This window comes from Chaetodon trifascialis, chromosome 16, assembly GCF_039877785.1.
Source record: "Chaetodon trifascialis isolate fChaTrf1 chromosome 16, fChaTrf1.hap1, whole genome shotgun sequence".
Classification (NCBI taxonomy): domain Eukaryota; kingdom Metazoa; phylum Chordata; class Actinopteri; order Chaetodontiformes; family Chaetodontidae; genus Chaetodon; species Chaetodon trifascialis.
Genome location: NC_092071.1, coordinates 3,491,216 through 3,511,012, shown reverse-complemented (window position 1 = coordinate 3,511,012; position 19,797 = coordinate 3,491,216). Strand labels below are relative to the sequence as shown.

The following is a 19,797-nucleotide window of genomic DNA, read 5'->3' as shown; positions in this document are numbered from 1 at the left end:
GCTGGAGGACGAGTTTGATGTTTTGCAAGTGGGGACATAGTTTTGCTGTTTGTGTCTCATATTCTCAGTGGGCTGGGAAAAACGGAAACATCTTGAACGTGACCACCTCATATTTTATAACCTTTAGCAGGATATACGTTTGCAGTGGAGAAAAACTGAATTCTTTAAATATTCTTAATTTAATTCATTGGGCTTAAAGCAATCAAATTAAAATACTATTTCTAAAAATGTTTTTTTTTGTCCACAGAGTAAAGGAACAGTATATTACAGTATATTTTTCTTCTGTCACAACAAACAAGCGAGAAGAAACAGGAAAATGTTGAAAATTTAAAGGTATAAGTAGTCACCACACCTCCAGTGAATGTCACGTCACATCTATCTTATCGAGCTTATGGAGTTATGGGGGAAAAAATCTAAAAATAATTTGATATTATTATTAGATATTTGGAAATAAAATGCATTTTAAATTAAATTAAATTTGCCTCCCACAAATAACTTTTCAAGTGTATTCATGATCTCAGCTGTAAAATACAGCTTTATTAAATCTGCTTTCTCTGAGGATCAGGGCATGAAAACAGACTAAACATCATAAAGGGACTGTTCATTGATTACTCAACTGGGAACAGTTTGGCTGTGGCTCAGGAGGATCTTTGAGACAACATCAGGCCTCTTGCAAGTTGATCAAAGTTTTAATCGACTGTAGACGAGGCTGCACTCGACGACATGGGCTGAAATGAAACCATGCAGAGAAAACACGTGAGACTGCAAAGGTCACATGCAACACAGCAAAACTGGAAAATCCTGGGGCTCAAGGCGAGTGTTTACTGCTGCTTCACCCCGGCAACATCAACCGTACCTGCCAGCCAGGGGCAAGTCGAGGCACGACCTGAGACATGGGCTGCACACAGCGAAGCGTAGCCGTGGAGACAGTTGTGTTTCTCCAGCAGTGGTCACTTGTAAACAGAGCGGTGAGAGCTGCAGGTGGGGTCACAGCACTCCTCCATCCACATGCACACAGTCCACACAGGAGGTTCACCTCAGGCGGTTCTTTACGGGACTGCAAACGTCTTCCACGTTCTGGTAATGCTTCATACGGCCGTGGACCGAGCTTTCAGAAGAAGAGTTTACTTCTCGAAGAGCCACAAGAAACTGGATGTTCAAGTAGTGAGGAACAGCCAATCAGAGCTCTGCGTCCTCGGCTTCCCACCAATGGGATTCAGCATCATGAGGATCAGAACAGGAGCAAACATCTGAACATCACTGACGCAGCGTGGCTGCTCAACCACTGGTAACTTTGGGGTCATTTTATGAAATGAATCAGTCTTTATCGGCTTTGTTAACTTTCTAAAGTGCCAGTGCTTCATAGAAAAAAGGCAGCTCTTTGAAAATGATCCCGCTGACTTCTTAAAACCCAGCCTGGGAGCTGTTGGAGGTTTGGTGAGTAAAATAATTTCCTTTAAATTAAAAATATTCATATTTCTGTTTTGTACATTTCTTTGTATTTGTACTTACGGAAATCAATAAAAATATAAAGCATGAACAGGTTATTGCAGTGAGGTGACTCAGCACTTTCTCAGCAGGGACCTGTCACATCCCCAGCTGCTCAGAACCAGGAAGTAGTTTGGCTAATGATCCCCTGCAAAACATGTTTTTGCTATTCGGTGTTTGTATGGATTAATCAAATAAGACGTGTTCATCAGTGAGCTTTACAGGAGCTTTTCTTTTGGACAAAGCCAGGCCAGCTGTTCTCCAGTGTTTCCAGTCTTTGTGCTAAGCTAGGCTAACTGGCTGCTAGCTGTAGCCTTATTTTAAACACGCAGACTTGAGTGGTATCAGTCTCCACATCCCAGGAGGCAAATCTCATTTTCCAAAATGTCAAACTATTAAGACTAACTTACTGTTTCAAAGGTTATTTTTATATTTTACGTAAAGCTTCACTCCAGCATGACGATGGTTAGCTGGTCTAACTCACCTGACCAGACGCAGACTGTCAGAGCGTAAGAAGTTAACGCGTTCATGCAAAAACATGTGATGTTAAACTACATATCAGTACGTATCTGCAGCATCATTTCACACAAACACGTACTGCAGTGCTACTGATCCCTGAGGGTGGATGTGATCGGGGTTGCTGTGTAGGCAGTGTTGTTAGCTGATTGTTTCTACGCACCAATCACTAACTACACTACCAGTACAACCACCGCCACACGCAGCCGCTCTGCCATGTCAGCTTCAAGACAGAGCGGGATTTACAGTCCAGAGAACAGAGCAGCAAAAAATAAATAAAAATTAAGAATGATAGTGTTAAAAAGATGAACCAAGACGTAAAAGAGGAAACACTTTCAAACCACCAGAGCTGACATGGAGGCATTTATTTCTTTTCAATGACTGTTCAATGTTACTTTATTCACACTTACTTTAAAAACACATTTAGAAGAGCATTAATTAAAACACTTGAATAATTCAAAGCTTAAAAACATGCTCAAGCAGCATTACTTTAAATCATTGACTCTTTAAACCATGTACGAATAATAAAGTTATCCTTTAAAGACATATAAACTGTCCTGGAAATATTTTTTACCCTGCAAACAGGGTCTGTAGGGCTTTGGTTTGGCACCGTGGCTGCCGGCCCCTGGTCCCGTCCTGAGCAGTAACCTGATCGTGGTTCTAGGTTGAAGCCCCGGCTCGCTCTAGGATCGGGATTTGCTGACCCAGTGGTACTTGTCAACGCGAGGCCCGGCGAAGGTGAACGAGGGTCGATAGGACTTGAAGCTTTTCTGGTTGGAGAACTGTGAGGTCGGGCCTCCAGCTGGGGGAGCGTGAGGTGGGAACGTATCCCCAGCGAAGGCCTTCCGCTTCTCCCTGAGCCAGGTCTGAGGGGCGCCTGGAGAAAACTCGCTGAACTGAGGACGAGAGGAGAAAAGGGTTAGACGACAGCAATGAAACAGACTTTGAGATGTTTTACGCTCCGAGGTTGTTGTTTCTCGTGGAGACTTTGAACGACAAAACAGTGACAGCTGAAGGAGAATGAGTGAAAGTCTAATCCTCAGACTAAAGTAAAGTCCCAGGATTAGAGAGAGATCGTGGTTACAGTTGGTCAAATGCTTCATGTGGTCAACTGACCCGGTAGACGCTGTTGGGGTTGCTGACGGTTGGGATGGTTTTGGGCTCAGGGTTGCTGGGCGGGACTGGAACAGAGCCGAGAACAGACAGGCCGCTGCTACTCATGCTGTTGTCTCCACCCTCCTCTTCCTCCTCCTCCTCATCTGAAGAGCTTCCCGATTGGATGTCGAGGCTCGCCCGCTCCACGGCGTCATGGATGCGGCGGGAAAACTCTCCGTCTCCTCGCCGACAGGTTTCCACCACTGAGACTGAAAATGGAGCGCTGTGTTCGCCGTACCTGCAGGGATGGAAAACGGTGAGGTAACAGTGAGCCTTGTTGGGGTGAAGCCAAAGCTCGAGCCTGGTTCAGGACAAAGTTTAGCCTCAGTTTAGTTCTCAGAGCTGCAGTTTTCAAGCCGCCCCTCTGCGGCTCTGATCACAGCTCTGCCAGGCTGAGAGGCCTGACCTGCAGGACACCTCTCCGGGGTCGACCCACACCGTCATCTCCTGCGGAAGGCCCAGATCCTCGTACCGCACCGCGCTTTGCTCGCAGGCCTGCTGCAGCACCGGGTCCTGCAGCCGCACACGGTTCATACGCAGACACCTGAAACACACAGCAGCGTGTCCAGAGTTCTAGAAACCTGGGAGAGATTTCTGCTGCAACCTCAGTAAAATACAGCTGAATGAAATTTCACGTGATATAACAAAGCACCATGTTTATCCAGAAGCATCCCTGTTAAATCTACAAGTCAAGACGTTACAGAGGGCCTATTTCTTTAGTACACAGCAGTTTCACTGGCCTCCTTCACAGTGAAGTCTGGATTCCTCAAGTCTAGTTATGGGACAATGCTGCAGCCCTCTGTAACAGCAGCACAGCAGAGGCAGAAGGCTATAATGTACTTAGTTTGATAACATTAGTCACCATAAGAGTGCATCCAGCTTTCTGTCCTGCTCAGCTGCCTGTTTTTCATTGATTTTCTGTAATGTTATATGTTTTTTCTACAAATACAGAAGCCTCACTGACCTGTAGGCCTGTCCCTTGCTGGGTGCGTTTGGGTGCCAGTGGTTCTTGTAGTTGGCAAACAGGACGCAGGTGAGGGCGGCGGCAAAGCGCTCCCTGCCTTCGTTATCCAGGCAGCCGTATCTCTTCACCAGCCGAGCCATGAAGAACACAGCGGCAGCAATCTCCTCCTTCATGGCTGCACGCACCCCCCACTTTAACAAACACAGGAACCTCAAAGCTGCACTGCTAAAAACCTCTGCAGAGAATAAAACACCTGTAGGGTGATCCTACTGTCACACAAAAACTACATAAAACTAACAAACTGGAGGCCAGACTGAAGCAAACATATTTGCTGCTGGAGCTCTGGAGAGAACTCAGCTTTGGTTTCTAATGCGACGCCAATAAATAACGACATAAATACATGGACATGTGTCTAAACGTGTATGAAGCAGCAGTGCGTTCAGCAGAGGAAACCTCACACACAGCAGACACTGAAAGTCATTCACTCAGTTTCTCATGTGGTTTAATGAGCCCACAGTTCAGCTGTGTGAAGAGCTGGCACACCTGAAGCTGCTTCACTTAATGACACTGAGTGTGTGTGTGTGTAATTGATTGACCGCTTACATCAGTTTAAATTAACCTTTGTCTTGGAAAATCTGTTGGGTGAAATCAGGTTGGTGTTGTCTGTAAATTAGCTCTGACAGTGAAGTGATTAACTCAGATTTTGATACAGGTTGTGTGTATTCGTCTGTGAATACACCGAGGACGCCTGATTTAAAGCCACACAACTTTATTTATATATCCTGTAGATACAGGCTGGAAACACCAGCTCAAAGTGCTGATTTGGGGCTTTCACACAGCATCTCATTTATGTGTACGCCACACAAAACTGAATCATTAATAATCTAAATGACACTTTCAATAAAATAGTTTTCTTGAAAGTTCTGTACATTTGAACAATTTTGGGTTAAAGGGTTTTTAATGATTGACTGTCAATAAAAAGGTATTTTAAAAAAATAAAAGAAACAGTAGATCAAGTGAAGGTAAAGCAGCTGCTGAATCTGAATCAGCCACTAGGTGGAGACAAATAGCCGCTAGGTGGACAGTAAACAGCAATTTTCTCTCAATTAACTGATTTATGGTTTGTTAAATAAAATGTCAGAAAATAGTCAAAAGGTGATTACAATTATACAAAACAGAAAAAAGACACAAATCTTGTATTATCTAGAACAATAATCATATTTCATACAAAAGACTTTTCTCAATGACTGTGGAAATATTTAACGCACCTCTGAACAGTCTGTCACAGAGAAGCCTGAAGAGCTGTCCTCCCTCAATGACACGTTTTCCACTTCTCCAGCATTCATTTTTAAGTATTTCAGAGCTGAAATGATTGATTCATGAATTGAATAAGTTTATTGACGAATCGTTTCAGTCACTTTTCAAACAAAAATGTGGACATCAGCCTCTTCTCATGTGAGGATTTGCTGCTTTTCTCTGTCACACACGTCATTAAAAACTAAATATTTTCAGGTTTTGGACAGTTTGTCAGACAAGAAGATGTCATCCTGGGCTGTGAGGATATATTTCCGTTTTACATACAGTGTTTTTTGGGGACAAAGCACGTCTCTTGCCATTCTTTCGCTCAACAGCTCCCCCCTGTGGTGACCAACAGACACTACACCACAGTCTGTCATGGAGAGGACTTTTAGTCTGATCTCCCAAACTGATATATTATATACACATCAAATATTAAAATCAGCAGCAAAAAGAAATAATCTGATACAGAAACGACCACAGTATATATTTTATTTGAGTGAACATTGAATTTATATAAAGCCACACCCATTCTGTCAAAGAAAAAAGAAGATCTTAAAACTTCCACCATAGAAATTCATCAAGTGAACAAGCATAAAGGTTATAGACAGCAATGACACCAAAGTGCAAATGAGAAGAGGACGTGAAGAGAAAATTTACAAAAATATTGATGATTTCCTTCTCCTGTCCAACGGCCACAGATGGAGATTTGTCAGTTCCTGATCATTTCCACACTCAAAGTATTTTAAAACCAGAATGACGAAGCATGTGACGACGTGGAACACCTTAAAAAACCTACAGGAAGTTGGTTTAATGCACGACTTTGGCCTTTAAATGAAGAATTCATTCATCAAAATGACATCGAACAATCAAACCAATGAACTGAGAGTCCAGAGGAAACTATGAGGAGGAAAGATGCTGAAATCCAAACGTCAAATCAAACGTCTTCATTTATCAGTGTAACAGCGTTTTTGTTTTGTTCAACATGTGACAGATAGTAAAAAACTAAAAGCAAAAAGGAAAAGGAGCCCGTGTCTGAAGGGAGGGGGAGTGCTCAGATTGTGAGACGACGTTTGAGGTAAAACAACACGACAGACTGAAATGTCGACCGGCTTCAAAGCTGAAATGTGTGAAAATTGTGGTCACATGGCACACAAAGGAAAAAGAGCAGGAGGTGCTCTTAAAAGGTCAAGAGCATAAAAATTAAGCGCGATACAATCATGAGCCCCACAAAAACACAAAAAAGCCAAATAAAAACTTTTTGCTAAGAGAAGCTTTCGTATCAGGTGTGTTCAGAGCAGTTTTTAGGAGTGTGAGACGAGAGAAAAACACAAGAAACATCAGCTGACTGGGCCCATCAGACCAAAACCAGCCACCGCACCAGCTGGGAAGAGGTCAGAGGTCAGAGGTCATGGACCACGAAAGAAAGCACCGGAAACAGCGAGTCGCCGGACCTCGAGTCAAGCTTATGTTGTCAGAGAAGCTAGCGTGGTTTATTAGCTGCAGACACAGTTTACACACAGCTGGGCTGCGACGGAGGAAACAGACGATGTGTTCAGAGCGGGGGGGGGGGGGGGGGGGGGTCAGACGTAAATCTGTTTACACTCGACGAGGGTTCAGTTAAAACGAGGCCACACAAGACGCCCCGTCCTAAAAACGAAGCATCATCAGTGAACTCTTGCCAAACTTTATGCCTATTTCTATTTGGCGTGGGGGTTTTTATGCCCTCTCTGCTTGAAAGAGAGGTTGCAATTAAAAATATTTGGTCAATTGATTCATGAGACTTTGTAACAGTTCACATTAAAACACATAAATAACAGAAAACTTGCCACTGTGAGCATTTAATGCTTTTGACAAGAGAGACGAGCAGGAATGGAGAGCAGCCTCAAACGTCCAATAAATACATCAATCATTCAGAAGCAGGACGCTTTCAAAGAGAAAATCGCTGAAAAGCTTAAAATATAAAATTCCCAAATATAATTTTACCAAAGCGACACTTTTTACAGCACAAACACAATCACAGAGGAGAAGGAGAGGATGATTAACGGCTGGAGGGTTCATGAAGCACGAGGCAGACGTGGACGCAGCCCGTTATGACACAGAGCGACGGCTTCTTCACGACGACTGAAAATCCCACCAGAGACGTGACGACAGAAATGTCTTCTGTGTCCTGACGTGGCTTCCTCCTCAGACACACGCTCTTAGCGCCACGTTAGCGTTTACATTCACACGACGTACAAAAACGCAAAAAAAAAAAACCCTTCATTAACCATTTTGAGTTTTCTTTCTCCATCTGCTGCATCGTCTCAACACAACTTAACGAGCTGAAAACGTTTGTCTGACAGTCGAACGCTCAGCTCAAAGTTCACTTCTGTCGTGACACTGCTGTCACTCAGCAGTAACATGGATCAATCCACACTGACATGTTCCCTTTCTGATGGATTATTCAACCTTTTATGTCTCATACTGTTTGTTTTGTCTGTCAGAAACCCCCAAATATTCCATTTATTATCATTTAAAAGACAGAAAATTAGTAAATCTTTCAATTTTGGAAGGTAGAACCAGAGAACGTTTGATATTTTCAGGTTAATCTCGGTTCAAGCGACTAATTATTTATTTCATGAGAAATAACACAGTTTTATAAGCAGGTGAATATTTGTAGATGAACTGCGCTGGTTGATACTTCGCTGTACTCGAGTACTACGTTTAACTGTTGGTTTAAAAGGCTCAGGTGAGCTCGACTACGTCAGAAACACAACACATCTCACAAACACGCTGAAATAATAGCTGTGAACACAACCTGTGGTCAGCAACTGAAGGAAAAACACTAAACACACAGTCAACGAGGTGATGAGGCATCAGGTGACCAACGTGAAGTGTAAGGCTGTGACAGGATGACGCCACAAGGCCCAAACACGCCTCCTGAGTGGAACCGTCAGGTGTTGGTGCAAATCTACACTTTCCACGCTGCAGGTGAGTCTTACCAAATGCGACACTGGTGACACTGGCGACAGGGGTCAGATTAGGACGCACCGTCCTTTTGATTCTGGAAAAAAGGCCGTTTGTGAGATTTATGCAGCTGCGACGAACACTGATGCATTTCAGGGCAGAAGGACGCCACGTGTGTTTTTAATCAAGAGTACGAGAAGCAGAAACCCGCAGAGGGAAAAACTAAGATGTAAGACTGATCATGTGACCGAGAGCCTCAAACATAACAAAGCACCTACAGCACAGACCAGGAAACGGAGCTGCAGAGGAGCTGGTGCCGCCGCCGCTGAGGCGATCAGTCATTATGTATTTTCGAGGTGTCTAAATTACAGAATGCAGCAGGAAAGATGACTTCAGTCTCCAGACTATTTTGTGACGCCTGTCTGATGATAAGAGCCACAGAAAACTGCTGCTGGGAGGGGAAATCACTGACCAACGAAGCCAAAAACAAACAAACAAACAAACAAACAAAAAGATATGGTATGATTAGGATAACCAAAACTTGACAAACTGAAATGAATAAAAACACTGACATTAAAAAAAAAAGGGTTTGGTGAGGTCACCTGTGTGGAAGCTGCACTCCTGCACTGCACAAGTCAAACCAAGGACAATCAGTACTCACATGTTTGAGGATTACTGATAACTCATGGCTTCCCATACATAATTAAAAATACAACTTAGTGGAAAAAAAAAGCATTTTACACAGACTCAAGCAGCTGCAAACAAAATCTCTTTAAAAATCACCTGCAAATGAATTCAACCTGGTTTGATTAGAACGCATTTTGGCACGAAGGCCCTCTTTTCCACCATCTGTCCACTTTCCTGCTCGTGCCACGACTTCGAACGAGGGACACGACGTTGAAAAAGGCAGGTATGGCATCCACCTCCTTTCTACTGAGCCGGTGCAGCGCTCCTGACGCTGCAGCAGACTGGAGGTGAACAAAACGAATAAAACAAACAAAAAAAACACACCTTCAATAGAAGCGACTGATCTGGATTGAAGAGAAAAAAAAATGGCTGCTTCGTCTTCTGTCGTAAGAGGCTTTGGTTCAGATTTCTGATTGTTTCCAGTGAAACTTCAGCGGCTCTTTAAGGTTACAGATTGTGTCTCTGGAAACTGCTTTTTCCAGACAAACGATAAAAGAAACATCATGTGTTTTTCTGATGAAGATTAAAACAGCAGTGTGAGATTTCGGAGGCAAAGACACGAGCTCATCTGGAGCGCTGTCAGGGATCATTTCCTCCTTTCTTTCAGTGTGAATCCTGAATTCTGTTCTGTCTCAGCCCAATAACATTCAGTTTGTTGTCTTCCATGCAACTCCTCAACATTCAGCAGTTAAATCTGACTTCATGCAGTGCAAACGCCGTTAAAATACGAGCTACCTACGCATCATTCACGCTACAGTTTCATGTTCGTTTCCTCTCCTCAAACTACGCAGCCATGCATGTCTGGACAGACATTCTGCAGTTCCTATTCATAAATTCATTTCCCAAGTTTTTCCAGCTCGGAGTGGGAACGGTGGTCTGCTACGACCAAACATTTAGCTGCCTGGGGAGCGTCAAAGGTGATTGAGGGAGTGAGTAGCAATCCTTAAAACAGTACAAAACAGAACCAGTGACAATAAATAAACACTTTGCAATAAAAAGACAGAAATCAACGTAAGAATTGGATGAGCGTGAGAAGACTGATACCGTACTGTATCATCAGTATGAGTCTGAAGGGAGTGTGAATATACTGGTGCCAAAACTCCAGGTGCTGCCGTGCTCACACCCCACCTACGCCCGACACAGTCTGTCAGACCAGCGAGGTCCCGCTTCCTGCTGCCGTTAAAACGGGAGCTTCTTCAGCTGCTCGAAGGTGATGAAGAACTGAGCGCTGCGTTAAGGAAAGCTTCGGGATTCATATCACAGCAGCTACCATCAACAGAGCTCCGCACTACCTGCAGACTTTTAAAAGCTACAAGGAAAAAGGAGGATTAAGCGACAGGAAGACTTTTACTGTGAAACAGGAAGTGTTTAATCTACCTGACTGCGGCTTAAAAGCAATCGAAAAATGGCAAAATGGAAGTGACCACAAAAATTAATGAATGAAAAGAGGAAATGAGCATGTGTTGATTTTGCATTAGTTCGGGAAAATAAGAAAATAAAGGTGAGTCTCTTATAGAAGCCTGTCTCAAATTAAGGCCTGGTTCTCTCTGCAATTCAGCTAAATCAATCAATGCAGGAGGTCAAGGAAGAACACCCGTTTTGATGTCCCGCAGACTCCACGTTCCCGTGTTTTCAGGTTTTTAAGGATACAATGATGTTCCAAGGCCCCAGTCGCAGCCAGTTAGGCCAGAATCCCTTATAGAGAGCGAAGAAGCCCTCGTTCTTCCACGTCTGCATCACTCCATCCAGTGTTCCTTTGTACATGGGGCCTCCCGACAAAACTCGCTGGTTCATCATACGGGTCCGGACCACGTCTACGGGGTTGGAGGCCAGCGCCCCCGCCAGGCCACACGTGAAACTTGAGCTGCGCAGACATGGAACAAGGTTAGCGGACCAGTCCAAAGCTGAGTTTAGTACAAATGTCCATCCTTTCAAACTAAATAAATAATACTAATAAACAAAAGCGGTTGATAAATTTAAAAACATACTGTATGATGACAAAAGATGATGACTGGAAAGAGAGTTTACAAATAAATAAACTCACATGAAATGTGCCAAAATGGTGTCTCCCATGAGGCCGGAGCGAAGGAGGTGCTTCTTAGTTATGTCATAGACAGGAAGTTCCACCCCAACGACAATGGCTGCTCGCTGCGCTGTGGGGATGACCCCCTGAGGAAGAGGAGACAACACGTTTGACTATAAGACTACTACAGTACAACTACTGCCTTGACACACAAGCTCATATAACGAGCTTACGAGATAAAACATGGAAATAACATCATTTTGGAGGTGCTGAAAGTATAATTTTCCCTTTTTGAGGGGCTAGAGCCGTTTCCCCCGGTCTTTAGGCTTTGAGCTAAGCTAATTTTCATGGTTTTTCCGGCCACCTGGTGAATCAAATATTCACTCCTTTTAGCTCCATTTTTGGTCTCTACCGACTCCTTAGCTACTAAGAGCTGCACTACGTCCACCAGCTAGTTGCCAACTGTGTCTGTCTGCTGCGCGACTCCTTTCACATTGTTTTCACATTATAAAAATCTGGTTTAAAGATGTGGTTGGTTTGGGATCTGCTGGGATCAGTAAGCAGCTGTTAAAAGGATGAAAAATGGCAGTTTTATTCACGTGGGACTCACGCTTGGAATTGAGCGTCATAAACAATTTTACATTTTAGCCCTGAGCTATAAGGCCCAATAAAAACTAAAAACTCATAGAGAACGAACATGGCGCCGCCTCCATGACTAACACACACATAATGCACACACACATCCCTTCACAGAGTAATCCAACACTCACTCTCCACAGCCCCCTGGTGCCCTCTGTCTGGTAGATGTTGATGAAGTTGGACATCATGCTGCCTTGGAGCAGACTGCCCTGCGCCTGCATCCTGATCTGGAACAAAAACACAAACAAGCAAAAAGGCGGTCAAGCATGTTCAGGCCTGCAATCTGAGAAATAAATGAAACATAAAAAAAATAATAAAATCTGAGAGCGATCTAAAATTAGCAGTGGACGGCAGGGCAATAAAAGCTTAGCTGAGCACTGCTTTGATATGTTGATGAGCAGGCGTTTCAGTCTAAGTCTCGTCCCCTGCATTAAGAATCACCTTGAGGACGTCGGTGGGGTTGGCCAGAGAGGAGGACAGGACTCCAGACACGACGCCACAGAAGACGTTGATGACCATGGTCTCATCTGGCAGGAAAGAGACAAAAAAAGATGTTTACCGACGCACAGACATGCAGCCAAAAGCAAGGACGAGCACACAAACAGATTAGCCTTTAGCTTCCTATGACAGACGTCTAGAGGATGACGTGTTATTTTCAGGTATCTTCACATTATCATGCATGCTCTCCACTTTAAGAAGCTGTGTGTCATTTTCAGCACACTTAGTTATTTTTTTCTGTCGGTCAGTTAGCATCATTCCTGTCAAATAAACTAATAAAAATAAAATAAGGAATGACAACATGAACATCAAAGTCTAAGAGACAGAATCAGCCCTTTAAAATCATCTTATATGCGTTTTTAATAATCTGATCATCTGCCTTCATCACGGCGCTTTTTCTTTTTTAAATCTCTTTTAAAAGACAGCATGCGCCGACCCAAACAAGACACCAATTACAGCGTGCTGAAAATGACACTATAAACGTGCATTTAACAGATACAACTGGTTGATTTTTACATGTTGATTGATTCCAGCAAAGCTACAAATTTAGCATCGCTATGAACTCTGAACACAAGTTGCTACGAGAAAGTCAGAAAGGACAAAAAAAGTGTCTTACAGACAGTTATGTTCAGGGATTATTGTTGACTACTTAGAGCTCCCTACAAAGAAATCACTGCATCTGATACACTGTATGTTATCTGCACACAGGTGTTCATATTTGCTCTAACCTACCTGGAACATCACACAGGTGGAGTTAACATAACCTACACCTGATGGACCTTCAAACACTTATAACTCTCTCATGATGTGTTAAACTCCACCCGCCTGGCACTCCAAGTAGATCAAAACCAACGCTGAGAGTGATTTGAAATCACTGTCTGACAGACTGCACAGTCTATACACTGGCTTTAAATAAACACTATTAGCAATTAGCCACAGCGGAGTTCGTCAGTGTTAGCAAGTGGTGGATCTTATTAGTGGTAACCCAGCATGTCTACACTGGAGTAAGAAGAAGAAGGAGGAGGAGGAGGAGGAGGAGGAGACAAAATAATAATGGATTGAGTTCAGAACAATAGTTACAGTTATCCTTGATCAATCTGACCAACAGTTAGTGTGGCGGTCCAGGCGCCGCTCGTTTTTTGGACGGGCGAGCGGGGCGTTCGATCCCACCACAACCACAGGGCAAACCCAAGCCTGCATCAAAACAAGCATTCAAAACACAGTGGCACCATCGTGGCAGAGGGCATGCAGAGTGGAGAGGCAGACAATCAACAGAAGCAAAAACAACATGAAGAAGGTGAAGACCAGTATCATAAGATCATCCCCGAGTCAGTTTCCCTCTTTGCTCCTGTCCCTCATCTGTGCACGAGACATTTATCCTGGTTCACTGGTGCGGACACATTTGTTAAACCCGTGACAGAAATATCAATATACGGTTTTTGGTGCAGGCTACGTGCTGGATAAACCTTGTATATACGCAGCTTTCCACTGTGGCTGGAGATGCTGCACAGAAGTGCTGAGTGTTTGGATAAGACTGTTAAAAAACAGCTCCAGCACGTGACTCACATTGCCAGTTTCTCATATTTGAGGAGGTCAAATGAACAAGACACTTTGTGGAATCATCAGAAGGGCTGGTGACGGCAGAGCCAGGCTAACAGTTTCCCCCAGGATCCAGTGTTTATGCTAAGCTAGGCTAAACGGATCATGACTCAGATCCATGTCCATCTTCTCATCTCAAGACTTTTGTCCAAAACGTTGACCTATTCCTTTAAAAGAAGTACAAAACACAATTTTCATTCCTTTCACTCTCTTCTTTCCTCCTACCTTGATCTCCTCTATTATTCATATTATCTGATATACACTAATTGCCCTATTAATTATTGAGAGGAGCAGGGGGAAAGAGGCGAACAAAGCAAAGTGGAAGACAGAGGACAGAGAAAAAGAATGGAGGTAATGAACGGTAGTGCAGAAGGACAGAAGGAACGAGTCAACAGGAAAAGACGAAGGACAAGTAAAAAGGCAGATAAAGGGGGAATAGAGGAGGAAACCGAGGCCGCGGTCACAAACGTCCTGCGACTCTCAGAAACAAGCTGGCGCAGGCACATCGCTGATAAATGTAGCGCAAACCCATTTGGCTGATAACTGAACGGCTGTCTCTCTGCAGGGAGGGAACATCAGACAACAAAAACTGATCCACTTTCACATTTTTAGGACTGTTCTCCAAGTTGCTGAGTCTGCTGATATCTGTCCACTTTACCTATTACCATAACGGGACACGTGCATGATGCACCGCTCTAATGCAGAGATATAACTAACCATTATTCTCATCATCGATTCATCTGTGGATCAATTAATGATTTTGTGTGGGATCGTGGTGGCATCTTCAATTGTCTTGTGTCGTCCCAGCAACAGTCCAAAACCCAAATATCTTCAATTTGAAATAATATATGACAAAGAAAATCTTGCTGTATAACAATCGTGCTGTTTGTGAGGGGGATTAGTCTATTTCCAGGTCAATGAAATATATAAAAATTAGCTTAGATCTGTGTCAGCTAGGAGGGGAAAAGCACAGGGGAGCACAAAGAGCAGTTCTTTCTGTCTCCACTCTTCCCTCTCCATGCCTGCCTGCCTTCCTTCCTTCCTTCCTTCCTTCCTTCCTTCCTTCCTTCCTTCCTTCCTTCCTTCCTTCCTTCCCTCCCTCCTGGAAACTCTTTGCTCTTATTTTATTTATTTAGCTTGAGAATTAGTGCCGGCAGGTGAACACACTTGCTCTGCTTTCAGATGGGTCAACATAGGTTGTCATGACACATCCAACCCTTTTTTTGGGTGAGCGTACAGCCGTACGCTAATGCTGTGTAAAGTTATTGGCGAGGGTCATCAAACAATTAGCTGAGCTCCACTTTATTGATTCCCAGGGACAGATTCTCCTTTCTAAATGACCTCAGTCGTGTTAAAGTCAAACCACCTGTCGTACTCTTAACTCTTTTTCGTCCATGTCTGCATGTAAACAGAAAAAACCTACCACCATAACACCAAACGCACATGTAAAGCGTCACAGAGGAGAAAGGGCATGCAAGGAGTTTGAGCTGTTTGAGGCACCAAAGATGTTTTGAGTCCAAACAGAAGGAAAGTGAACGAGAGAATCTCAGAATGACACATAAGAATACGAGAACATAAGTCAGAAACAGACATTTTGGATCACCTAACCAACATTAAACCTACTAAATGTGTAACTCTGAAATTTAGCTGACTTGGTTTGTCGTCTAAAATTAGCTTGGACATAACAAATTTCATCAATATAACATAGACCTACTTAAAACTCTTAAGACAGAAACACGCAAAGTAAAAATTCTGATATTCAAACGTAGTTTTTTTTTGGAAGAAATACTCTGAATTTATCATAACTGTCCCGTCCATGCTGCAAATTTTTCCGCATCTGCTTTTTCTTTACTTTATAGTTGCCGTGATGCATTCATGTGACATCGACGTAATAGCTGTGCGTGTTGCGTTCAGGGACCACTCAGAAGGATGGTCTACTAGCTGCTGTGTTTTTGTAACTCTGAGCTGGTTTTTATGTATTTCTGAATCACCTCAAAGGCAGTCTTCCACCACTCCACCTCTTCACTTTGAATAAGAGCATCAGTTAACAGGCTAAAATGCAAATCTAAGAAAATTACAGAGGTGCAGCTGCATCCATGCTCTTTGCTGTTGCTCCTAAGACGGTGTGCTCTCAACAGTCAGCAGGTCAAGGTTGTTTTTCTGTCTGAGTTGGCTGTAAACAGTTCTGCTCACCGTGGCGCCGGGGGGCTCACAGGGCTTTTAGTTGGGTTAGGGCTGTCACTGACAGATACCTCGTTTGCAGGAGATTGCATCAGCCTGAAACCAGCCAGAGCCGCCATGCAAATATAAATCTAAATTGAATCTATCTTGCTCTCAGTATCATTCAGACCATCTCCCATCGCTCATTGTTTGCCAGCCGTTGTTGTTCCAGACTAATATTTTGCAGTAGAAAATGCTTTCAGGGTCTCCGGTGACTTTTGTGACATTAACTAACTGAAGCCTGTGCATTAAAGGGCAGGTTTCTTTCCCTACAGGCAGGCTGGATGTTTAACGCCTTCAGATTAAAGAGTTTATAAGGAGAGGTGAGCAGAAAGGTAGAGGCAGAAACGGCAAACACTCACCTTCAGGACGACTGACAAACAGCCTCTTCAGAGAGTTGTACGTTCCTATCTTGATTGTCCCGTAAGAAGCTTGTCTCAACAGGGCGGGAGAAATCCTGAGAGGACAGGTCAAAAATGTTTATTAACCTTTACCCTGGAGGTAAAGTCAAGGCAGGTGCAGAGGAAGAAAGAGCTCGTCTGTGACTTTCCTCTCCTCAGTGCGTTCACGTGGCTTTGCATGCATCAAAAGCAGAGACGAATTTTAATATCTGCACACACGAAACACATGAATCACAAGGCGCTCCTTCTTTAAAAGGGAACACTGTCCCACTGGACGTCTTTCAATTCTGTAGTCGGATTCAGCAACATCACAGTTCAACCACCCACAAAGTGTGACAGCTCCATAACCAAATCTATCACTGCATATTGTACTGAACACATGCTGCTTCCATCAGCGTGGAGCATTTCAGCCTGTAGCTGGAAGAAGTAACTACATTTACTTAACAGCACACTGAGTTTAACTGAAAGCTCTCTCTCCCTGCGGGAATGGAAAAACACCTGCGACAGTATTCACACCTCCTGGAACTTAATAATGAAAGTCTAAGCTAATCGTTTCGACATTTTACACGATTTCGCTCATATACTCAGGCCTTAATATAACGAGCAGGTAGGCAGACATTTCCGTAGCTAAGGTGTTCCTCAGCAGATGTGCATTCAGTAAAGGCAGGTAAAGAGGTACAGAGCAGAGAGTGCAGGGATGATCCATGCTGTTAACCCTGATTCATATGCAATTAACGTTATATCACAGCCTGTTTACTCCACCCCCATCAAACATGCACTCCAACTGAACAGCTTTAATGGACAGACTACCGCTGTGCCGTCAATCTCACTGATGGTGCCCGCGTCCATGTCAGCAGTAGTTTACTTTATCTCGATCTACCCAAAAATACAATACTTGAGTAAATACAGCAGTAACTCATCTCCTCGGGTGTTGAATTTACAGAACATGATTGCCACAATCACATCACGTTTCTGTGATTATGGTTTCCTGTGGACACTGTGAATGATGAGGGGAGCATGCTGGGATTTCACCTGATTGAAGCACTTGAATGGAGCATTATGCATGTCAACACGGTCAGCACCAGCTCGATTTTTGCAAATACTGCCCTCGACCGTCACACGCTACTAGTCTGACCTTACAAAAATCAGCTCTGGTGGCCACACTGTGGGCGTAGATAGATTGTGATGTTTGTGCAGAGCTTAAAGAAGCGTGTTGCATACCCAGAGTACAGCGCCCGGATGCCTTCCTCCTTGCCGATCCTGAAGAGAGCGTGGAACATGCCTCTGTAGCGTACCTCTGTGTACTGGGACTGACCCTGGACCTGTAGCCGGGTCTTAGTCAGGTCAATGGGAAATGTCCCTGAGGATTAAAAGCAGAATGAGAGAAATGTTAATAAAGAGCCACAGAAAAAAAGATATTTAAGGTAGTGGAGTTATGATTAGACATAGAGGATATTTTGCAGATGTACTGTAGCTTGTATATATTTATTCATTACATTGAATTCATGGAGCAGGAGACGTTTTAATGCTCTGTGACTCAAATATAATTATAATATCTGACAGGAAAAATCTAAGGCTAACTAAACTAGCAGGCTAACGTTACTGTTCAAATTATAAATTAAGTAAACAGCATGTGTGTGTGTGTGTGTGTGTGTGTGTGTGTGTGTGTGTGTGTGTGTGTGTGTGTGTGAACAACCCTGACAGACCTCTAACATCCGCAGCTGCAGGAGATGCATATATAACGTGCACCAAAGAGCTTTGGTATTTATTAATCTGGATGAATCGATGCCTCTTTGAAGCCAGCGCTACCATCACTTTGCAGGTGCGGATGCAGAAATTTCCAATGACAGCAAAATTTAAAAAAAATCTAATATTTGAATAAACCATATAGAGCAGTGGCATTACAGCCAATAAAGCCAAAGACATACATGACGGTTACAGAGCTGCATGTTGTGGTGCAGCACGTAGCCTACCGAATTCTGCGACAATCGAGGCCATCCCTCCGTAGATGAACGGCTTCCAGTTCAACTGTGCCATCTCCGCGGCGGCGGCTGCTTCCACCTGCTGCAGCCCCGCTAAAAACAACAGAAGCCCCCCCAGACAGAGGTCAACACAGTGCTGCAACCTCAGACAATACAACATGTCGACAAACATTGAGATGCACTGATGCTACAGTTCAAGGAGGCTCCGCAGCATCAGCATCCCAGCGTACTGCGCCGGAAAGAGACGCCCGCCGTGAGGACACGGCACGGAGAGCCATCATATTTGTTGTGTGGTTGCTATTGGCTGGGAGATCAGTCGATCAAAATTTTAAGTGATTTAATTGGCTGGTGTGCTGGGGAGGGCAAAACATAAGGAACAGTAAGGTGACAGCAACAGTGTCACGAGAATTAAATAAAGTTATTTCACATGGTTAACGCTGTTATATCACATGATAAACACACATCGGTTAATTAAGGGATTACAAGTCATCCTTACAGTAATGATGTACAATTTTAATAACTGAAAATCGTGCATTTTAATCGTCTTTATTACAGAGATGGCCGTCCAAACTGTTTGGAGCGGTTAGCTCGAAGCAGATGGCTCCTGTTAGGCTAACGGCTAGTCAGCTAGCACTTGTGGAAATTACTAGCCAGCTTGTTAGCGCGGTTTAACAGGTAGCAAGTAGTTCTCATAACATTCAGCCGAAATGTCACGCACCTGTGGTGTCGATAAAAATCCGCGAGCTGCTATCTGACTTGGTTTTCCATCACTCCATAACTCAGATTCGCGGCTTGACTTTACTGAAGTGCAAGCAGAAAACTTCACCTGCTGTTAGCTTCCCATTTCAGCTAATGTCAAATACACCAGAAGTGAGTTTCTGCTTCTTCTTCTTCTGTTCCTTTGAGGTTTAACGGCAGCCACCATGCTTAGTGTCGCATTACTGCCATCTTGTGGAGATAGTGAACTCCTGCAGTGTCCAGTTTGTCAGTCCTGACTAATCATCCAACTACAGGTTCTGGTAGATTATTAAAAAAATAATACAGGTGTTTTCTTCTCTTCTCTTCTCTTTTCTTTTATCTTTTATTTTATTTCCTTGTAATAGATAGATAGATAGATAGATAGATAGATAGATAGATAGATAGATAGATAGATAGATAGATAGATAGATAGATAGATAGATAGATAGATAGATAGATAGATAGATAGATAGATAGATAGATGCCATAAAATGAAAAAATGACAAAGACTTTTAAAGAAAATTACTTTTGCTTTATTGGAATTAGATCTGTTTATATTATATTTTAATAATCATATTAAGGAACAGAAGGGATCTGTGATGTCATACACACTGTTTAGGGACTGACTGCAGTGAGAAATAA

The 19,797-nt window shown here is 43.4% G+C and overlaps 2 protein-coding genes across 3 annotated transcripts; both read right to left on the bottom strand.

Moving 5' to 3' along the window:
- Nucleotides 1–2,687: 2,687 nt before the first annotated feature.
- On the bottom strand, nt 2,688–4,296 carry btg4 (B-cell translocation gene 4). The gene is made up of 4 exons (XM_070983245.1): nt 4,124–4,296; nt 3,566–3,703; nt 3,121–3,397; nt 2,688–2,900 (listed from the first exon to the last, which is right to left on the bottom strand). The coding sequence occupies exons 1-4, from the start codon at nt 4,294–4,296 to the stop codon at nt 2,688–2,690; spliced, it is 801 nt and encodes a 266-aa protein (XP_070839346.1).
- Nucleotides 4,297–5,895: 1,599 nt separating this feature from the next.
- slc25a14 (solute carrier family 25 member 14) lies at nt 5,896–19,301 on the bottom strand. 2 transcript variants are annotated; one of them, XM_070983822.1, is made up of 9 exons: nt 19,136–19,301; nt 18,409–18,510; nt 17,657–17,795; nt 16,397–16,491; nt 12,159–12,244; nt 11,849–11,944; nt 11,100–11,224; nt 10,706–10,919; nt 5,896–10,276 (listed from the first exon to the last, which is right to left on the bottom strand). In XM_070983822.1, exons 2-9 carry the CDS (start codon nt 18,470–18,472, stop codon nt 10,235–10,237), a joined length of 861 nt encoding a protein of 286 aa, XP_070839923.1. In that variant the 5' UTR covers nt 18,473–18,510; nt 19,136–19,301; the 3' UTR covers nt 5,896–10,234. The 2 variants fall into 2 exon arrangements, with proteins under 2 accessions (XP_070839923.1, XP_070839922.1); XM_070983821.1 differs by lacking the exon at nt 19,136–19,301 and having other exon boundaries at nt 18,409–18,655.
- Between the last annotated feature and the right edge of the window lie 496 nt (nt 19,302–19,797).

What these genes read in the sequence shown, in the direction of transcription:
- btg4 (XM_070983245.1), bottom strand. Translation starts at nt 4,296, where the DNA reads ATGAAGGAGGAGATTGCTGCCGCTGTGTTCTTCATGGCTCGGCTGGTG. An exon ending in CCCGGAGAGGTGTCCTGCAG is followed by an intron (nt 3,398 to 3,565) that starts GTCAGGCCTCTC and finishes CCATCCCTGCAG; the next exon opens with GTACGGCGAACACAGCGCTC. An exon ending in ACCCCAACAGCGTCTACCGG is followed by an intron (nt 2,901 to 3,120) that starts GTCAGTTGACCA and finishes TCTCGTCCTCAG; the next exon opens with TTCAGCGAGTTTTCTCCAGG.
- slc25a14 (XM_070983821.1), bottom strand. Translation starts at nt 18,589, where the DNA reads ATGTTTGTCGACATGTTGTATTGTCTGAGGTTGCAGCACTGTGTTGAC. An exon ending in ATCCGGGCGCTGTACTCTGG is followed by an intron (nt 16,492 to 17,656) that starts GTATGCAACACG and finishes CTGTCCTCTCAG; the next exon opens with GATTTCTCCCGCCCTGTTGA. An exon ending in GTTTGTCAGTCGTCCTGAAG is followed by an intron (nt 12,245 to 16,396) that starts GTGAGTGTTTGC and finishes CTTTCCTGCCAG; the next exon opens with ATGAGACCATGGTCATCAAC.